This window comes from Podarcis muralis, chromosome 1 (genome assembly GCF_964188315.1).
Source record: "Podarcis muralis chromosome 1, rPodMur119.hap1.1, whole genome shotgun sequence".
Taxonomy (NCBI): domain Eukaryota; kingdom Metazoa; phylum Chordata; class Lepidosauria; order Squamata; family Lacertidae; genus Podarcis; species Podarcis muralis.
Window position 1 is genome coordinate 132,733,540 of NC_135655.1, and position 18,709 is coordinate 132,752,248.

The 18,709-nt window shown below is 44.2% G+C and overlaps 1 protein-coding gene across 6 annotated transcripts in view; it reads right to left on the reverse strand.

Annotated features, from left to right (window-relative positions):
• The window catches only part of RB1 (RB transcriptional corepressor 1), a 55,311-nt gene extending 39,890 nt beyond the window's left edge, over positions 1–15,421 (reverse strand). For 4 of the 6 annotated variants that reach the window (XR_013390658.1, XM_077918942.1, XM_028703810.2 and 1 more), the window contains exons 1-7: positions 15,267–15,420; positions 10,488–10,602; positions 9,021–9,130; positions 8,088–8,222; positions 3,966–4,004; positions 3,405–3,472; positions 1,399–1,509 (exon numbers count right to left, since the gene is read on the reverse strand). Coding sequence is in view for 5 of the 6 variants with exons in the window: in XM_077918942.1 (XP_077775068.1) it covers positions 1,399–1,509; positions 3,405–3,472; positions 3,966–4,004; positions 8,088–8,222; positions 9,021–9,130; positions 10,488–10,602; positions 15,267–15,337 (649 nt within the window). In the remaining variant the exon portion in view is untranslated. Of the gene's footprint in view, positions 1–1,398; positions 1,510–3,404; positions 3,473–3,965; positions 4,005–8,087; positions 8,223–8,979; positions 9,131–10,487; positions 10,603–15,266 lie in introns of those variants that run through there. The other 2 variants (XM_077918961.1, XM_028703818.2) reach the window with 2 other exon arrangements.
• Positions 15,422–18,709: the final 3,288 nt, after the last annotated feature.

Genomic DNA, 18,709 nt, shown 5'->3' on the forward strand with positions numbered 1-18,709 from the left:
GAAATGGCAGAAGTGTGGAGTGGCTGCTAGAACTGGAAGCCCCCCCCCAACTGCATTCTGGCTGGTTTGGAAAGATTTGGGGTGGGGGGAGAAGAGGCAGGGGGGAGAGAGGGGAGAGATATGTGTGCAGTGTGAGATGGGGGGCGCATGACTGTGTGGTCAAAGAGAGAGAAAGAGAGACAGAGGAGATGCATTTGGCGAGAGAGAGAGGGGGGAGGGTGGCACGTGTGGCTGTGCACCTGAAGGGGGTGTGAACGCGCGAGAGAGAGGCCTGTGTGTCAGTGGTCTGCATATATGGCGTAAGTGCGAGGGAGAGAAGTCATTGTGGCTACTGTGTACATTTTTCCTGGTACTGGAAATTGGTACTGTTATACTGGTACTGTTGTAATTGGGCAGCAATTACATTGGCTGACTTTCTGAAGTGAGCTGCAATGTTATGCCACTCCCCCATGGTAGCCATTTTGTTACTGCAAAACAGCACTCTTAAATCCTGCAATGTGCCCACTGGTCCAAAAAGGTTGGCTTCCCCTGGCCTATGGAGTCTGACTCGGATCACTACAAAATTCAGAGGACACATTCACGTGACATGTACATTTATAGTATACATATCACCATATATTTTTGATGCCAGAATATCAGCTTGTACAGAGCTCTAGGACAAATTCACAAAACAATTTTATTTTTAAAAAACCTTTTTAAACATGACATAGCTCTCTGAAAGATTTCAGGGATGCTTTAAACCAAAGTCTAACATATATTCAAGCACCCACCAGGCCAGTTAGTAAAGTACAAATAAAACTTTCATAGGTAAATATTTATTATTTACCTTAAAAAAGATTTGTAAACAATATTTTAATATTTTTAAGCAGCATGCAAAAATACAAGAACAAAACTCAGATTAAAACAGACGTTTCCATTTTCTTTGTGTCATTTTCATTAAAAACCCTCTTTGGGTTTGGAATGTACTATTGGAATGTACTTAGGCATTTCTTTTTGAAAGTCCTGTCGGTGACCACGACAAGTCTTTCAGAGATGTAGAGAATATGGGGAAATGATTCTAAAGGGCATTGCAGCAATACAAAGGTTATGCAAGTACTGTATTACAAAATGCAAATATTGCAGTTATTGTTTTCAATACTCAAGCATGATTCCCAAATATTATTAAGTGTAAGCTTTTACATTTTTGCTGCTCCTTTGTAGCAACATATATCTGCAGGGCTGAACAGTTGCTCTGGTACAGAATGCACTAAGGGGCACAAATATAAGGAACACAGTAAATGAAAGTGGGGTCAGTGTAAACAACTTATAAAATTATCTTTTCAGGACAGGACACACAATCTCTTATGTGAACTACAAACATGTTTACTGTTGTGTGCAATGAAAAGCTTAAATCCTTACTGTATGGTTCGTTGAGTACTGCTGGAGGCACCAGTTTGATAAAATAATCAAGGACACAAAGCAGCAACTGGAAGGAAATAACCAAATCTTCTTCCATCTGCAGTATTTTTCCTGAAAACATTAGAAAAATGAGAGAACATTTTCAATCAACACCTCTTTAAACCATAAGTGAAAAATGTATCATGTTTCACATTTGGGAAAACTAGGCTGGAAATAGATAGGGTGGAATTCAAGACAGGGCTAAGGAGAGTGTTCTGCCAGTCCAAGCATTTCTGCCTGCTCAGCATAAGGATCTCCCCTTTCCTGCTCTTCTGGAGGGTTCTCCCAATCGGGGCATGAGGCAAAACCCCACTGGGTTAGCAGGAGCCCTTGGGCTGGCTTCTCCTAATGGATATAGGCGGCTGAATCTGCCCTCTAGGCGTGGATTTAGAGCTCATGGGACACTCCTGCTGGATGAAGGGAGGGTGGCCACTGTTGCACAATCCCCATTCCCTTGCAGCCCCTTTGGCTTCCTGAAAAGCTACAAGGGAGAGTTTGGGGACATTCCAGAACAGGGGGAAGGTGGGTGGGTGACTGGGGGAATCAGCAGACATTGGCTCCCCTCCCTCCAGCAGAGGCCTCTATTGGAGCTCAGCTCCTTCTGTGAATTAAAGGAGCTCTTCCTTTTGCAGAAGAGACCATCTGGATGCAACACCATGTATCTTATGGCTCTTCAGCAAATTCTCTAGGTTGCCAAACACTTTATAATCATGAACAATTTTCAAGGCCTAGTATTCAAGACCTCGCTCAAATAAAGTTTTAAGACAGGAACTGAGCACCTATTTCAGCCTGAGGGCCAGATCAGAGCTTGTCCAACCTTCTGAGGGGCACATTCCCATGGTGGGCAGGGCAAAACTTGGCAAGGCAAAGGCAAGGAGGCAAAAACAAGAAAATTGTATGTGCCTTTTCCCTCTTCCATTGTCCCAAATATGCGCACTAAGCACACATTTCTTTCCCTCTCCATCTCCCTCTCTCACACACCAGACCTGCAAGCAGCCAGACAGGTGCGCGCACACACGCACACACGCACACACGCACACACACACACACACACACACATGTTTAGCATTTCCAGCCCATTCCCCTTAAGATTCCTCTGCTTGCTTTTTCCAGAGGACTGAGCACCACAGAGATAAGAATGACAGCAAAAAGCAGCATTTCCACAAACCTCTCCCTTAAGCTGTCAGCTTCTCTCTGATCTGACCACCGTGATGCTTAGAAGAGATAAGAGGTCTCATTGCTACCTTTTCCTCATTGAAGGCTTCCCTCCAACCTTAGTGCTATGGTGCTTATGTAGATTTGAAATAAGAGATCCCCTTAACTCTCTTGCGCCTGATATCAGGTCACTGGCAGGTCATCACGGTTTATCCAAAATGGCCCCTGCTGCTTTAGGATATGCCCACGCTAACCAACAGTAGCACTCCAAGGTATTACACAAAGGCCTCCACTATACATGATCAGGTGGTTTATTTCAGCACAAATGCAGCACTGAATTCAGCTTGGTAATATGACTGCTTAGCTTGGCAACTATATGGTAAAATTGACAGGAAGATTCTCTAAGCAAGCCAACTAAGCCTAACTATGCCTAGAAAAAAAATCAGCTTATAGTTGATAAGTAACTTCCTCTTTCAATTGTATTCCTGAGATAAGCTTTGCCATCACTTTACCAGCTGAATATCGCCCAATTCTCTCTCTCTCTCTCTCTCTCTCTCTCTCTCTCTCACACACACACACACACACACACACACACACACACACACCAGGTAGGAACCAGCCCTATGCTTGCTTTTCTCAGATTTCAAATTATTTTACTGATTGACTGATCTACCTACAGCATTTATATGGTCCCAATAACAGCATTCTCCAGGTGGCTTATAATATTAATGCAAAGCTTAAGAGTCAAAATAGTCAAACGAATTTTGGGGGGTTCTTTTTTCTTTTAAACACTGAAGGATACTACTACTTACCTTTTGCCAAAAGAAACATGATCCAGCATAGTTTTAGAACTAGTGAAGAACTTAGTTCAGCGCAAACTCTACAAATAGAAGAGAAAAACATTACAGTGACGATTCTACATTTCCTGCTTTAAAACACTTTTTAAAAGGTATGCAGCTAAGTGATTTAAACCAAGGGTTTAATGCTTTGTGTGGCTGTGAGTTTTTAAGCCAAAAAATACAGTTACTGTATACTTGGGGCTGCTTGAACTGCTTGCTCTGGGACACAGAGTTTTCTCTAAAAATGTAATAATAATAATAATAATAATAATAATAATAATAATAATAATAATTCTATACCACCCTTCATCCGAGGATGACAGGGCAGTTTGTAATATAAAAATACCTAACATAGTAACAAACAAAAACAGCACCCCCACACCCCCAACACAGTTTATTAAAACAATATACCTTCACATTATAACGGTGAAATATACTCCTACCCTTTGCCAACGGCTATCTTGTGAACCTATGCACTAGCTAGCAGCTCACACATCAACATTTCTTTGATTTTATGAAAACAGACAAACTTACTGATCATCAGGATGCTCAACATAGATAAGTCCACAAGTTCTTTTAAAAAGAAAAAGAAAAAAGGTGTATCAGTGCACTCTAAAACTTAAGATTTCGACTCAGCACACCCAGAGTATTCTAAAGTCACAGCTGCTTTGAAGAAAATGTGTTTGCTGGGAGAGGGTTGGATCCTAGATGGGTTTTAGCAAAGGGATGCAAAATGAAATTCTGCAGTGGTTTTTCCAGTTATGCTGAAACTTATACTATCATATGAATGCTAAAATCTGTCTACTATTATTTCTATACTATATAGTATTATACTATAGACTATTATTTTATATATATGTACCATTTAGCAAGCACCTGAAAAGCCCACGGCGGCGGGCACGTTCTGCAACAAGGAATTTTATGATTGTGAGCAGTTTCTGAAGCCTTGTCGCATTATGCCTTGCCTAAGACTTCAGATCCAACTTGTGGCTGCAGGCGCTGAGGCCGTGGGGGGAGAAAGGCCTCCCAAGGCTGGAGGGAGCTGGGGAAGGGAAGGGAAGCAGACCAGGGAACGGATCTCTCCTGTGTGAGGCTGCGAGAAGCCCCCTGCATTACGTCCCCTCAGGCTGAGGGGGGCAGGCAGGAAGGAAGAGGTTTGTGAGGGTCCAGGAACCCTCCGAGGAAGAGTTCAGTGTGGATATGGAGCCCCTCTGGGCTGTGGAAGAAGGAAGATCCCTTGCATACAAAGCAAAGCATGTCCAGTAACTTGGGGTGCGTCTTTTCAGGGTTACCCGGATATTCTTGGACAACAAGCCCCAAATAGGAATGATACCAGGTTTTTGTTTTTACTTTGTGTTTGTGTAGCAGAGTTGCTTATTCCTCTCCCTTATCCAAACTTCAGCTCAGCTTGAGAGACATGCTAGTAACTGGCAGATTGAGGGAACTGCTCTGTTCCCTTTATGTACTGTAGTACAGTCAGACCTCGGGTTAAAGTAGCTTCAGGCTGAGCATTTTCAGGTTGCGTTCCGCAGCGACCCAGAAGTAACGAAATGTGTTACTTCCGTGTTTCGCCACTTGTGCATGAGCAGATGCTTAAAATGATGTCACGTGCATGCACGGAAGCAGCGAATCGTGACTCTCGCACACGTGGGTTGTGTTTGCTTCAGAATGCGAACGTGGCTCTGGAACGGATCCCGTTTGCATCCAGAGGTACCACTGGATGCTGATACTCCCTGCAGTATTTTACAGGGAGACTTAACAGGAAGTTTAAAACTTCTCCTCCTTGTTCCCTTTCAAACACCCCCTTCCAGCCCGGAGGATTTCAATGCTGCAAATTTGTGGTGGAAGGGTGTTGCTAAAGGACGTATTAGAAACACAGAATCGCAGAGTTGGAAGGGACCAAGGGGTCCTCTAGTCCAACCCCCTGCAATGCAGGAATCTCACTCAGCTAAAGGATCCATGACAGATGGCCATCCAAGAGCAATAAAGAGTAGACTATTTTGAGATCTTAAGTATGGTACCAGTATCTTTACTGAATGAATGAACAAATTTAAACATGCAAGTTCAAATGTAGCACAATAATTTACATAATTTACACACACACATTTACATGCCATTATTTGCAAATATTATTCAAAAGACTCATGGTTTTGTGCTCTGCTGCTGAGACCCATTTATGCTTGTGCTGTCCTGTTAGCAATTGCTATTTAAAATGTGATGTTAACAGTATGTCACTGATGTGAATTGTGTATTAGTTTATAACTGCTGAAGAAAGAGTGATTCTTGCCAATCTCTCCTCCTCACAGCAGCCCTCTATCTCCTCCCCCCCCCTCCGGTTTTGGAGGGTCATAGTGGGAAAGGAGAATGGACACCCCTGCCTTCCTCCAGGCAAGTGTCCCATGGGTGGAGTTCTGGCTCTGTAAATAAAAAGGTAAAGGTACCCCTGCCCGTATGGGCCAGTCTTGCCAGACTCTGGGGTTGTGCGCCCATCTCACTCAAGAGGCCGGGGGCCAGCGCTGTCTGGAGACACTTCCGGGTCACGTGGCCAGCATGACATCACTGCTCTGGCGAGCCAGAGCCGCACACGGAAACGCCGTTTACCTTCCCGCTAGTAAGCGGTCCCTATTTATCTACTTGCACCTGGGAGTGCTTTCGAACTGCTAGGTTGGCAGGCGCTGGGACCAAGCAACGGGAGCGCACCCCGCCACGGGGATTCGAACCGCCTACCTTTCGATCGGCAAGCCCTAGGCGCTGATACTTTTACCCACAGCGCCACCCGCTCTGTAAATATTAGCCAACAAATATGTCCACAAGACGACTAGCCTACAATTTTCTTTAATAGCCCTCCTAGCTACATGTCAGTGATATATCACCACAGAGAGAGACAAAAAGAACAACTTTTGCCATGTTCTCCTGCCTGGTCATCTGGAGGGGATTCTAACTGACTACAGTGGTAGTCAGTACCTGAGGTACCACTGTATTGTAAACCAACATATGAATCTGCATTAAAACAATGTTTTGGCCCATCAGTTATTTAATTTAGAAATGGAGGATTGGCACCCAACTATTCAGTACAGAGAAGGGGGAAATCTTACATTAAAATTATGTCACATCAGACCCAAGCTGCTCTTTAACATACACTGGTATTTGCTACAAACCTAGACACAGTGAGACTGTCCCTATCTATTGATCCAGCAGCTGTCTGTGTCAGAGAGGCAAGTGCTGAGGATTGTGGGTTGTATCCCACACGGCCCTCGCACAAACAGAGCAGACCTCTGCTCAGGCCATGGGGCTGCCCCTCCCCACAGAAGACTTTGGAGGAGAGAAAGGGCGATTCCTGCTGTGTCAGAGGAACTTGGTTGGATACAACCCTGTATTACTTTCCCCCTAGAATATTAAATATTAATCTCAACTTTCATCCAGAAAGTGGCTACCAAGAGGCCATCCCTGACGGAGACTATATTATTCTTGATATTTAAGCTTTTGCAGCCATAGAAAGCAGACTTGGCTAGAGGGCAATCATCTTCCATTATGGAAGGTTCTTTGCACAGGTCAGACTTACTTTCCTTTGAATAAAAACAAGCCCGAAGGAGGCCCCCAACCCGCTCACAGGTCTTTGTGTGCTCAGTGGAAACAGTTGGTCTTGGCAAGTATTAACCACAAGTATTAAGCTGATAATTGCCACCTGCCCAGATTTTAACTTGTCTGAATTAATTTTAAGATGTATTTTAATTAGTTGATGTCTGTTTTTATGCATATTGTGTTGTTTTTATAATGTTAGCCGCTCTGAGCCCGGCCTCGACTGGGGACAGCGGGATACAAATAAAAATTTAGTAGTAGTAGTAGTAGTAGTACATGATCCAGAAAAGCATTGTTGTACTATCAATTTTCAAAAGACACTGTGTGTGTTTGTGTAATTTTGAATTGTGTACTTTTTTTTATTTTTTAAAAATCAATTGTTATTTGCTTTTCAGTTTCATCATATCATCAATGCATACTGTGTTACAGTCAAACACAGGATAATAAAGAGATTTCCCCCCAAATTGTTTTTATTGCCTTTACAATGAAATAAAAGAGATAAGCTAAGCTAAGATCATAAACATGTTACCTGCGTCAAGCCTCTTCGTTTATGAGAAACTAAACCTCTCCACATTGAGATCTGAGCAATTGTAGGTTTGACATTTAGGTTGTTATTTATTAACTTAACTTAAAAGGGGAACCAGACAGACTCAAAACAATCTTTCTTGGCAGTGCCTTGGAATTCTGGCATGGTAAGTGAGACATTCAGAAAGCCCAATAAACCATATTCTGTTCATTTATCTGTATGATTTGGGATTGTGCTGCTATAAACAGCAAGATTGTCAGTCCTTTGGACCTTGGGGGGATATGTCAATCAATAATAGCAAGACTAAGCTGGAGGTTGCAGGGATATCTTGACCTATCATTTCTGAGAGACAGTGACAGGCCCACGGTCACCGAACGAGCTTCATGGCTGAGTGGGGACTAGAATGTCAGTATCCCAGGTCACAACATGCCAGCCACTACACCATTCTTAATCCCCAAATACAATGTTCATTTTAATGCTGTAATTCCCTCAAGACAGTAAATTTAAATTTAAACTAGGTTTTAGAACGCAGCAAACAATAAGCACTTTACCTTTCCAACTTGTGGTATAGTGCAAGCAGGACATCATATTTTTTCTTTAGGTGTGATATAGTACTTTCCACTTTAGTACTAATGGTGTCCATGTTGACATCCATTTCTTTAATCATGTACACAAATTTGCAAACGCTGCAAGAAAAACATAACAGTCAATAATCAAGTAATTCCATAAGGCTCAAAGCACATATTAAAAGCCAATTTCTCAAAAAGGACCAAACTTTCTTTGAGCAATGCTACAGGGTTTAAGCTTTGCTCAGTTAACAGAGCAGTGAAGCATATAGGGCCTTTAAAATATTTGCTTTATCCCCAAGCCAGGCACAGGAGGAGGCAAACAGGCCCCAGGCAGTCTATCCAGCACCTCACCCTGGAGTCGCAAAGAAAAAAAAAATGTATCTCATCGCACTTCAACCTTCAGCCAACTGACGCCACTCTCTTTCCCTGGCCTAAAACAGACATGAGATGGCAAAGCTGCTATCACAATTCCCTACTCCACCAGCCGTTATTTAAATGCAGCTGCAATGCATGGAGGGCTTGATAAAAGTTATCAGGGTAGTAGCACAGCACTTCGCTGACCAAAAGTGCAAACCCACCAAGCTGCTATTAAGCTTTGCAGCCAGGAGGAAATGCCTGGATTTGTATTCTTCCACAGCAGGGTAGGATTCGATATGGGAAACAGGGAGGGAGGTTAACAGTCCCTACCCATTCTCAAGTACAATCTGACAAAAACTAATCTCAGACCCCTCTTCATGCAAGTGAAATAAGGAAACATTTATCTTGTTAAATCCTAGACCCTGGTTAGACATTGCTTTAGGCAAAACCACAGCAACAGAACCATTCACAGTAGTCAGGAAATAAGCCTCGGACAAAATACAGAATTATTCCATACCTGTTGAATTGTATCAAACTCAGCTGATACAACAAACCTACCTAATACCTAGGCATTTCAGAAGCTCTGTAAAAGTGAATGTCACCTCATCCAGGTCAATGGCTGCTGTAAAAATACAGATCCCCCACCATTCTTTCTTAAGGTGCCTCTCCTAGAAAAAAACAAATAGTAGTTTTCATGCTCATTGTAAATCAGAAGCAGAACTGAGTAGTCAATGTTGTTTCTTAAGACAAAACTGAGCGTTTTCTTAGGAATATGCATATGCTGGTATGATTTGGCAAATGATACCAAGAAGCAAATGTCAAATGATATAAAAATAGCTGAGGTTCTCCTGCACCCCCTCAGAATCAGCGGAATTCGTTTTTAAGATAGATTTTAAGATTAGGATACTGAAACCCCATTCATGTCAATGTGAAAAAATTAAGCACATCCCAGACTCTCCCATGGACATCAATAGGAAACAGAAGCACTCTAACACTTCAGAAGGGGATTGTGTCCCATGCGTGTGGCCCAACAGGGCACACCAGAGCCCAGGTTTCCCTCCTCAGGGTACCTGTAGACACATGCACAGGACATATCTAGACATAAAAGGTAAAGGCAAAGGTACCCCTGCCCATACGGGCCAGTCTTGACAGACTCTAGGGTTGTGCGCCCATCTCACTCTATAGGCCGGGGGCCAGCGCTGTCCGCAGACACTTCCGGGTCACGTGGCCAGCGTGACATCGCTGCTCTGGCGAGCCAGAGCTGCACACGGAAACGCCGTTTACCTTCCCGCTAGTAAGCGGTCCCTATTTATCTACTTGCACCCGGGGGTGCTTTCGAACTGCTAGGCTGGCAGGCGCTGGGACCGAGCGACTGGAGCGCATCCCGCCGTGGGGATTCGAACCGCCAACCTTTCGATCGGCAAGTCCTAGGCGCTGAGGCTTTAACCCACAGCGCCACCCGCGTCCACCATATCTAGACATGGTGAGGAACAAAAACATTTCCCACATGCCCATACAGCTTCTCCTCTCCACCTTATTCAACAATGTGAGCTTGGAACATCTGCATGGGAACGGCAGGAGGCCTAGGATTCCCATTCCTAGACCTGCCTGGTCTGCTGAGGACCCAACTGCACACGGCAATTGGGGAGGGGAAAAGGTCTTTATGCACATGAGTGTTGTGCTTATACAGGAAAGAACTGAACCCCATTTGAATGTTACTGGTCATAAATGCCTACATTTGATTAATGCAATTTCAGAAATATCTAAGGTTCACACTAAATTTATTATTTTTTAGAAGACCATTACATATGCATGATTTCTACCAATACTGTTTGTTCGCAAACCAACTCAACTGCATAAGATGAAATAGAAACAAAGGCAGAAAAAAATGTTCTGAGTATAAAGAGAGGCTAGTAAAGTTTTTGGTTTAGTGTTATTGTCTCGGTCTTCATAAGTATTTTATATCTTGAGCACATTCTAAGATAAATGGTCATTAATCTGTTAAGAAACAAATCATATACTTACTACAACTCCATCCAGAGACACTTTTTCATAAGTCTTCCAAGCGGTTACTCGCACACTGTCCGTCACATGCAAAGCATCACATAGGGCAAAAAATGCTTTTTCAGCAAATGGAAGCCTAAGGAAGAAAAATGTATCAAAATCTGACTGATTTTCACCCGTCCCCTCCAATCTTTCGCTGAGACATGCTGTGGTTTGCAAACAAGCTTGTGGGGCTTCTGCTGCTGATTCCTGTGCTGGCTGATGATTTAAGGGGCTTCTAATGGTGATCTTATTTCTCAAAAATAAATGGTTCTAGCAGTAAAGCAATCCCACTTGCTTTGCCTTTCATTTCGTCTCATAATATTATTTTTGCTGGCTTGCTTGGAAGAATAAAGGTTTGCTCCCTTTATTTGGATCTGTTGCATCTTTTCCTTCTAGGAATGCAGGTTGAGCATGGGGTGCAGATGGGAAACTATGACAAAAAGGATCAGGATTTTTGCAGGGGTGGGGAGTTCCCTTCCAAAAAATGTGCCTGGGGGCCATGCTCCCCCAGCTCCACACCCCTCAACTACGCCACTGCTCCTGTACCATTTACAGGGAAGTGTTTTCCTTTACAGAAATAAAAACATTTAAAAATTTAAATAATCATGCTATGCGGGTATGAATGTACAGAATGAGTCAACGTCCCTCACTGACAGCTCCACCTATCACAGAAACTGTGACTTTGCAAACTGAAAGAAAAAGGTTCTCCCCAGCGAGCGGTTAGAGTGTCGGTAGGGAATAGGACTGGGAGACCTGGGTTCAAATCCCCACTCAGCCATGAAGTTCACTGGGTGTTAGTCTTATACATTCCTACATTAAAGTCCCCCTCTGCTCTCTGTATGAACTGTTTTACTATGGCTGGTTACAATCCTCCAAATACCACAAATTACAAAAAGAACCAAATAAATTGGCTATGCAAAGTTGTTCACAAATTTATAGAGATACAGATTTTGCCAAACTACCTCTTCTAACTGAGTAAGAGATGTTTGGTTTTTACATCTGCTAGAATGGAACTGCAGTCCCTTCTCTTCTAGGCAGCTTTCCCACTTGACTGCTTCTGTGTACTAAAGAACTTTTCTTTTGCGCACAGCATTCATGCCATCTTCTGCTAGATCCCCCATCTTGCCTACATTTGCTTTGTAATCTTGTAGGGGGGAAATGACCATAAGCTAAGTTTAAGGTGGGTTATGGATTATTCTTCATTTATCAGGATGAAGAGTATCAGGATTCTTTGGGCAATCATAAAGTTCATTCTTCAGACCACGTAGTATTGCAGCAACATCAGCACATAATGAACCAGCTTTTATCAACGGTATTCGTACTCTACACCAAAACAAGAAACACAAATTATATACTGCAGCCGCACTGCACTACTGCTTAGAGCTACGGTTTCAAGAGTTCCGTGGGAAGGATTAACTGTTAAACCACTACAGTTCCCAGGATGATGAGGATGAGATTTATTTATTTATTTATTTATTTATTTATTTGCCGTCCATCTGGCTGGGTTGCCCCAGCTACTCTAGATGACTTCCAACAAATGATAAAAAACCACACATTAAAATCTTCCCTATACTGGGCTGCCCTCAGATGTCTTCTAAAAAGTCAGATAGTTGTTTATTTCCTTGACATCTGGTTGCAGCGTGTTCCACAAGGACGATGCCACTACCAAGAAGGCCCTTTGCAACCTCGCTTCGCTGTAACATCACTTCTTGCAATGAGGGAACCGCCAGAAGGCCCTCGGAGCTGGTGGTGGAAATGCTCTTTCAGGTATACAGGATTCTTTGGGAGGCACCATACCTGTTTAAAGTGGTATGATACTGCTTTAAATGTACAGTGCAGATGGGCCTGCAACGGATACTGAAACCTGGGAACTATTTCTGAATGTTATCAAGTTATTGCACCGTACCAGGGCCAGATGGTTTTACAGAAGAATATTACAAAACATTTATTAAGGGATTAGCATATAATTTTTGGACGCGGGTGGCGCTGTGGGTTAAAGCCTCAGCGCCTAGGACTTGCCGATCGAAAGGTTGGCGGTTCGAATCCCCGCGGCGGGGTGCGCTCCCGTTGCTCGGTCCCAGCGCCTGCCAACCTAGCAGTTCGAAAGCACTCCCGGGTGCAAGTAGATAAATAGGGACCGCTTACTAGCGGGAAGGTAAACGGCGTTCCGTGTGCTGCGCTGGCTCGCCAGATGCAGCTTGTCACGCTGGCCACGTGACCCGGAAGTGTCTGCGGACAGCGCTGGCCCACGGCCTATAGAGTGAGATGGGCGCACAACCCTAGAGTCTGTCAAGACTGGCCCGTACAGGCAGGGGTACCTTTACCTTTACCTAGCATATAATTTGTTAGAAGAAATAAATTAAGTAATGCAATATTTCCCCCTCAAGAAGGGATTAAGTCAAACAGGTGGTAAAACAAAAAAGAACCACTATTTCTCTAGAATAGAGTATTATTAACCTATTGCTTTCCTGAACCAATATTACAAAATATGGACCACGATTCTGATCAAAAGTTTAAATACAATTATTGGTAAATACATTAAAGAACATCAGCTGCAGTTTATTAAAATCTACAAATATCAGAACCCATTTGATTATAATTAGTTTTTGGATGCTTTGGGGGGGGGTTGGTGTGTTTTATTGGGACAACACTCTACTCAATTTGTAAAATCTTTCCATGAATAGAACAAGCAGTCATCTAAAGAAAGGTCTTGCACTGAGAGCTGCCATTAAATCTGGCTACCTTTTGAAGTAAGCGTGCAAATTCCTTGCAAACATTTGCAGATGCAATTGAGGTCTCAGTGATTCCAAAACCAAATTAGTAACGTTTGTGCAAAATGATAGCTATAGTAAACAAACAGTACTATTGGCTCACAAGAAAAGTTCTAACCCGACAGAAATAATTCTTGAGATTTAGATTTTAAAGCTGGTTGTATGAATGACTGCTGCAACTCCAAGTGAGATTTCCAATGATTCATCAAATCCTGCTTTATGGGATTCACTTCAGTTTTTGCAGCCTTTTATTTCTGACAAGGTGCTTCTGACTATGCACCTACCAATGTGCTGTTGCAAGCCTTGCCCTTCATGTCTGATTAAACCTAGCCAAGGGAGAATGGTAGAGATAGGTACAAGTCCTAGAGGTTATGCGCAGGACAAGGCACGGATCCTCACACACTGGGCTGGTACCCAAGGTGGGCCGTGACAAAAATATGGCTGCCATGTTGGACTCGCCCTGAAGCACTACATGTGTTGCCTTGGGCTACAACAAGCTTTTCTGATTAGACACTAATTTTATCCATTTCCATTTGGCGGGAGAAAGGCATGAGACGTCATCCATAAGATCTGAATTTCTGGCCAACCGTACGTCCCATTTTCCTATAACTAAGCCTCTAGTGATAGAGCACGACATGGAGCAAGGACACTCTATTCATTTTCTAACCCATCTCTATGACATTCTGGATGTCACCAGGGTCAAAAGTGTGCTGGAATGCAGATGTGTCAGCAATACAGTGGTACCTCGGGTTAAGTACTTAATTCGTTCCGGAGGTCCGTTCTTAACCTGAAACTGTTCTTAACCTGAAGCACCACTTTAGCTAATGGGGTCTCCTGCTGCTGCTGCCCCGCGATTTCTGTTCTCATCCTGAAGCCAAGTTCTTAACCCGAGGTAATATTTCTGGGTTAGCGGAGTCTATAACCTGAAGCGTATGTAACCCGAGGTACCACTGTAGTTGCCAGGATGGCAGCAGCGGCTGGGGTCCCAGGAAGAGACATCTGGAGTCTGGTGGAGGCGGAAGTGGGAGCTGGAGGGAGCAGGGATGCCAGGGGAATCCTCACCTCACTCCCTATGACAGGACTGGGTCAGAATAAAAGTTCCTTGGCGGGCAGAGAGAGAGGGGAGATCCATTTCGGGATCTCTGTTCTCTGTTGTCCAGTTCTGGGCACCACAGTTCAAGAAGGACACTGACAAACTGGAACGTGTCCAGAGGAGGGCAACCAAAATGGTCAAAGGCCTGGAAACGATGCCTTATGAGGAACGGCTAAGGGAGCTGGGCATGTTTAGCCTGGAGAAGAGGAGGTTAAGGGGTGATATGTTAGCCATGTTCAAATATATAAAAGGATGTCACATAGAGGAGGGAGAAAGGTTGTTTTCTGCTGCTCCAGAGAAGCGGACACGGAGCAATGGATCCAAACTACAAGAAAGAAGATTCCACCTAAACATTAGGAAGAACTTCCTGACAGTAAGAGCTGTTCGACAGTGGAATTTGCTGCCAAGGAGTGTGGTGGAGTCTCCTTCTTTGGAGGTCTTTAAGCAGAGGCTTGACAACCATATGTCAGGAGTGCTCTGATGGCGTTTCCTGCTTGGCAGGGGGTTGGACTTGATGGCCCTTGTGGTCTCTTCCAACTCTATGATTCTATGATTCTATGGTGTCCCTGGTGCCGTTTCCTTTCTCTCTGCTTCACATCCATCGCCCTCCTTTTCAGAACATCTGCTCCGGCTGCAGGAGCGTTACGAGGGGACAGCGCTGTCCTCTCTCTCTGCCGGTGGCAGGTGAGGCGCCGCGAGTCCCGCCAGAGCAACGGGCGGGCGAAGGAGGGAGGCGGGCGGGCGGGCATCCTCCACGCCCCGCCCCGCGGAGACGCGAAGCTGCCCCGGACCCTCCGGACCCCGCGCAGCCCCGCCCGGCTCCCTTCGCCACAACCGAGAGGAAACGCCGCGCCCCCGCCTCGCAGAGACCTGACCGAGGGGGACGCGCCTCACCTGTCCCGCTCCGGCGTGGCCTGGCCGGCGGGCGGCGCCTCCGTCTTCCTGGGGGTCCTGGGGGTCGCCATCCCGGGCGCCGCCACAGCCGGACCAGCCTCCCACCGGCGCCCGCGGCTCCCGCCCCTCCTTCCGGCAGATTCCCGCCCCCTGCGTCACTTCCTGGGCAGAAGGTCGCCGCCCGGGCGCTGCCGCTCGCAAAGCATGCCGGGCTGCCCCGGCCCGGGGCGGCGGCGGAGCCTCGGCAGGCGGTGGGCGCCGAGCGGGGCAGAGAGCCGGGTCCTGCGGGCCTGTGGCCAGCGCTGCTCCCGTAGAAGCGGGGCCTCGAGTGGGACGCTGCGCCAAGAGGCACTTTCTTCCTTCTGCCCCGACCCTTTTGAAGCGAGGTGGGGCCAGAACTGGGCACCAGTTTTATTCTCTCTCTTTTTTTTTAAAGAGATGTTTATTAAGCATTTAAAGATTACAAAAAACATAAAAAGAAAACACAATAAAAAATTAACAAACATACATCACAGTACATCTAAAATAAAGAAAAAACATAAACAACAGCAAAAAGAAGAAAAAACATTAAAACACATCCAATATTTCATAACTTTACCTTTCATTTACTTATTTCCTCGACCTCCTCACACCTCCCTTTTTGCATTCTAGTTCAATTTACTATTTCAGCAAATTCTTTCCATCTTTCTCAATTTTTGTTCTATAATTTACCTTAACCCAATCTGACTTTAAATTTTACACTTTGGCCCATTAACAATCCATTTTTACTTTATTCTTTATAACATTTCTGCTAAAACCATGTAACTTCATTCCAGCATCCTTCTAACATTCATTAATTTTACTATATTTTTGTAAATATACATTGAATTTTTTCCAATCTTCTTCCACTGACTCTTCTCCCTGGTCTCGGATTCTGCCAGTCATTTCTGCCGCACCAGTTTTATTCTCAACTCCTTCATCACAAACATGGAATCTGCCTTTTTTAACAGCTGCTGCTGCTGCTGCACATCATCAAGCTATTGACCACCACTCCAAGGTCTCATTCCTGGTCCATCGCCACCAGTTCAGACACCATGACATCTGTGAAATTACCATATTTTTCGCTCTATAGGACGCACCGGACCATAGGAGGGGGAGAACGGGGGGGGGGGATTCTCCCCCTCTCTGCTTAGCACCCCTTCAGCGAAGCAGCAGGAGAGACGGGGCCCCTTCCATTTCTCCTCCAGCTTCGCTGAAGGGGCGCTGCGCAAAGGGAAAACTGCAGCGCCTCTCCAGTGAAGCGAAGCCTGGAGAGCAAGAGGGATCGGTGTGCACTGACCCCTCTCTCTCTCTCCAGGCTTCAGGCGGCTATCCGCAAGCCTTTGGAGTGCAGCGGGAACTCCTGCTGCGCACCGAAGGCTTGCGGATAGCTGCCTGAAGCCCCCGGAACGCAGCGGGAGTTCCCACTGCACTCCGGGGGCTTCATGCAGCTTCAGCGAAAGCAACGCAAAGCCTCCGGAGCGCAGGGGAGCACTCCCTCTGCGCTTCGGAGGCTTCGCGTTGCTATCGCTGAAGCCAAGGAGCCTGCATTCGCTCCATAAGACGCAAACACATTTCCCTTTAATTTTTGTGTTTTTTTAAATAAAATATTTATTAGAGATTTTAAACATTATAATCAGCCGACACATATAAACCCATCACCAACATACAATAAACAAAAAAAAGACATAAAAAAGAAAAAGTTAACACATAATACAAAAAACATAACCATATTTTCTTAACTTTTTGCACTTCCTCACATCTCTCGTTCCTGCGTTCCTGGTTTGTAAAATTTTAAACAGCAAATTATCACCTTGTTTCAATTCTTATTTTATATTCTTCCAATATTCTGTCTCTAATTTTGAATACTTTTATCAAAAACTTAAATACTTAATTTAGACGTAACATTACTCCAAAATTTATCTTCTTCTCTAATCTCACCTATTCTCATATCCCTTTCAGCTAGTTTGCTGGTGCCCTGTTATTTTCAATCTTGCATCCTTCCTAGCATTCGTACACTTTACAGTATTTTTGTAAGTAGTCCTTAAATTTCCTCCAATCCTCTTCCACTGCTTCTTCTCCCAGGTCTCGGATTCTGCCAGTCATTTCTGCCAGTTCCATATAGTCTATCAGCTGCATCTGCCATTCTTCCAGCATGGGTAAATCTTGGGTCTTCCAGTGTTTAGCAATGAGTATCCTTGCTGCAGTTGTTGCATACATAAGAAATGTTCGATCCTTCTTTAACACCCTCTGGTCAACAATGCCCAAAAGGAAGGCCTCTGGTTTCTTAGGAAAGGTATATTTAAATACCTTTTTCAACTCGTTATATATCATTTCCCAGAAAGCCTTAACCCTAGGGCAGGTCCACCAGAGGTGAAAGAACGTTCCTTCAGTTTCTTTACATTTCCAACATTTATTATCAGGCAGGTGATATATTTTTGCAAGCTTGACTGGGGTCATGTACCACCTATATATCATTTTCATAATATTTTCTTTTAGGGCATTACATGCCGTGAACCTCACACCGGTGGTCCATAACCTTTCCCAGTCAGCAAACATAATATTGTACCCAATGTCCTGTGCCCATTTTATCATAGCTGACTTAACAGTTTCATCCCGAGTATTCCATTTTAACAGCAAGTTATACATTTTTGAAAGTACCTTGGTCTTAGGTTCTAACAGTTCTGTTTCTAACTTCGATTTTTCCACCTGGAATCCTATCTTTTTATCTAACTTGAAGGCCTCTTTGATCTGAGCATAATGTAGCCAATCTCGCACTTTATCTTTTAATTTCTCCAAACTCTGCAACCTCCAAGTATCTCCATCCTTTTCTAATATTTCCCAATATTTCGGCCATTTGGCCTCCATATTGAGTCTTTTCTGGGCCTTGGCTTCCATTGGTGACAGCCACCTTGGGGTCTTATTTTCTAATAAGTCTTTGTATTTTGTCCAGACATTGAACAATGCTTTCCTGACAATGTGGTTCTTGAAAGCCTTATGATTTTTAACCCTGTCGTACCACAAGTATGCATGCCATCCAAAAACATTATTAAATCCTTCCAAATCTAAGACATCAGTGTTTTCAAGAAGTAGCCAGTCCTTCAACCAGCAGAAAGCTGCTGATTCATAGTACACCCTTAAGTCCAGCAGGGCAAACCCCCCTCTTTCTTTAGCATCAGTTAATATTTTAAACTTAATTCTGGGCTTTTTGCCCTGCCAGACAAATTTAGAGATATCTCTCTGCCACCTCTTGAAGCACTCCACTTTATCCACAATCTGTAAGGTCTGAAATAGAAACAGCATTTTTGGCAATACATTCATCTTTATAGCAGCAATTTGGCCCAACAAGGAAAGTTTCAATCTAGACCAACCTTCTAAATCCCTTTTAATTTCAGACCAGCACTTTTCATAGTTGTCTTTAAATA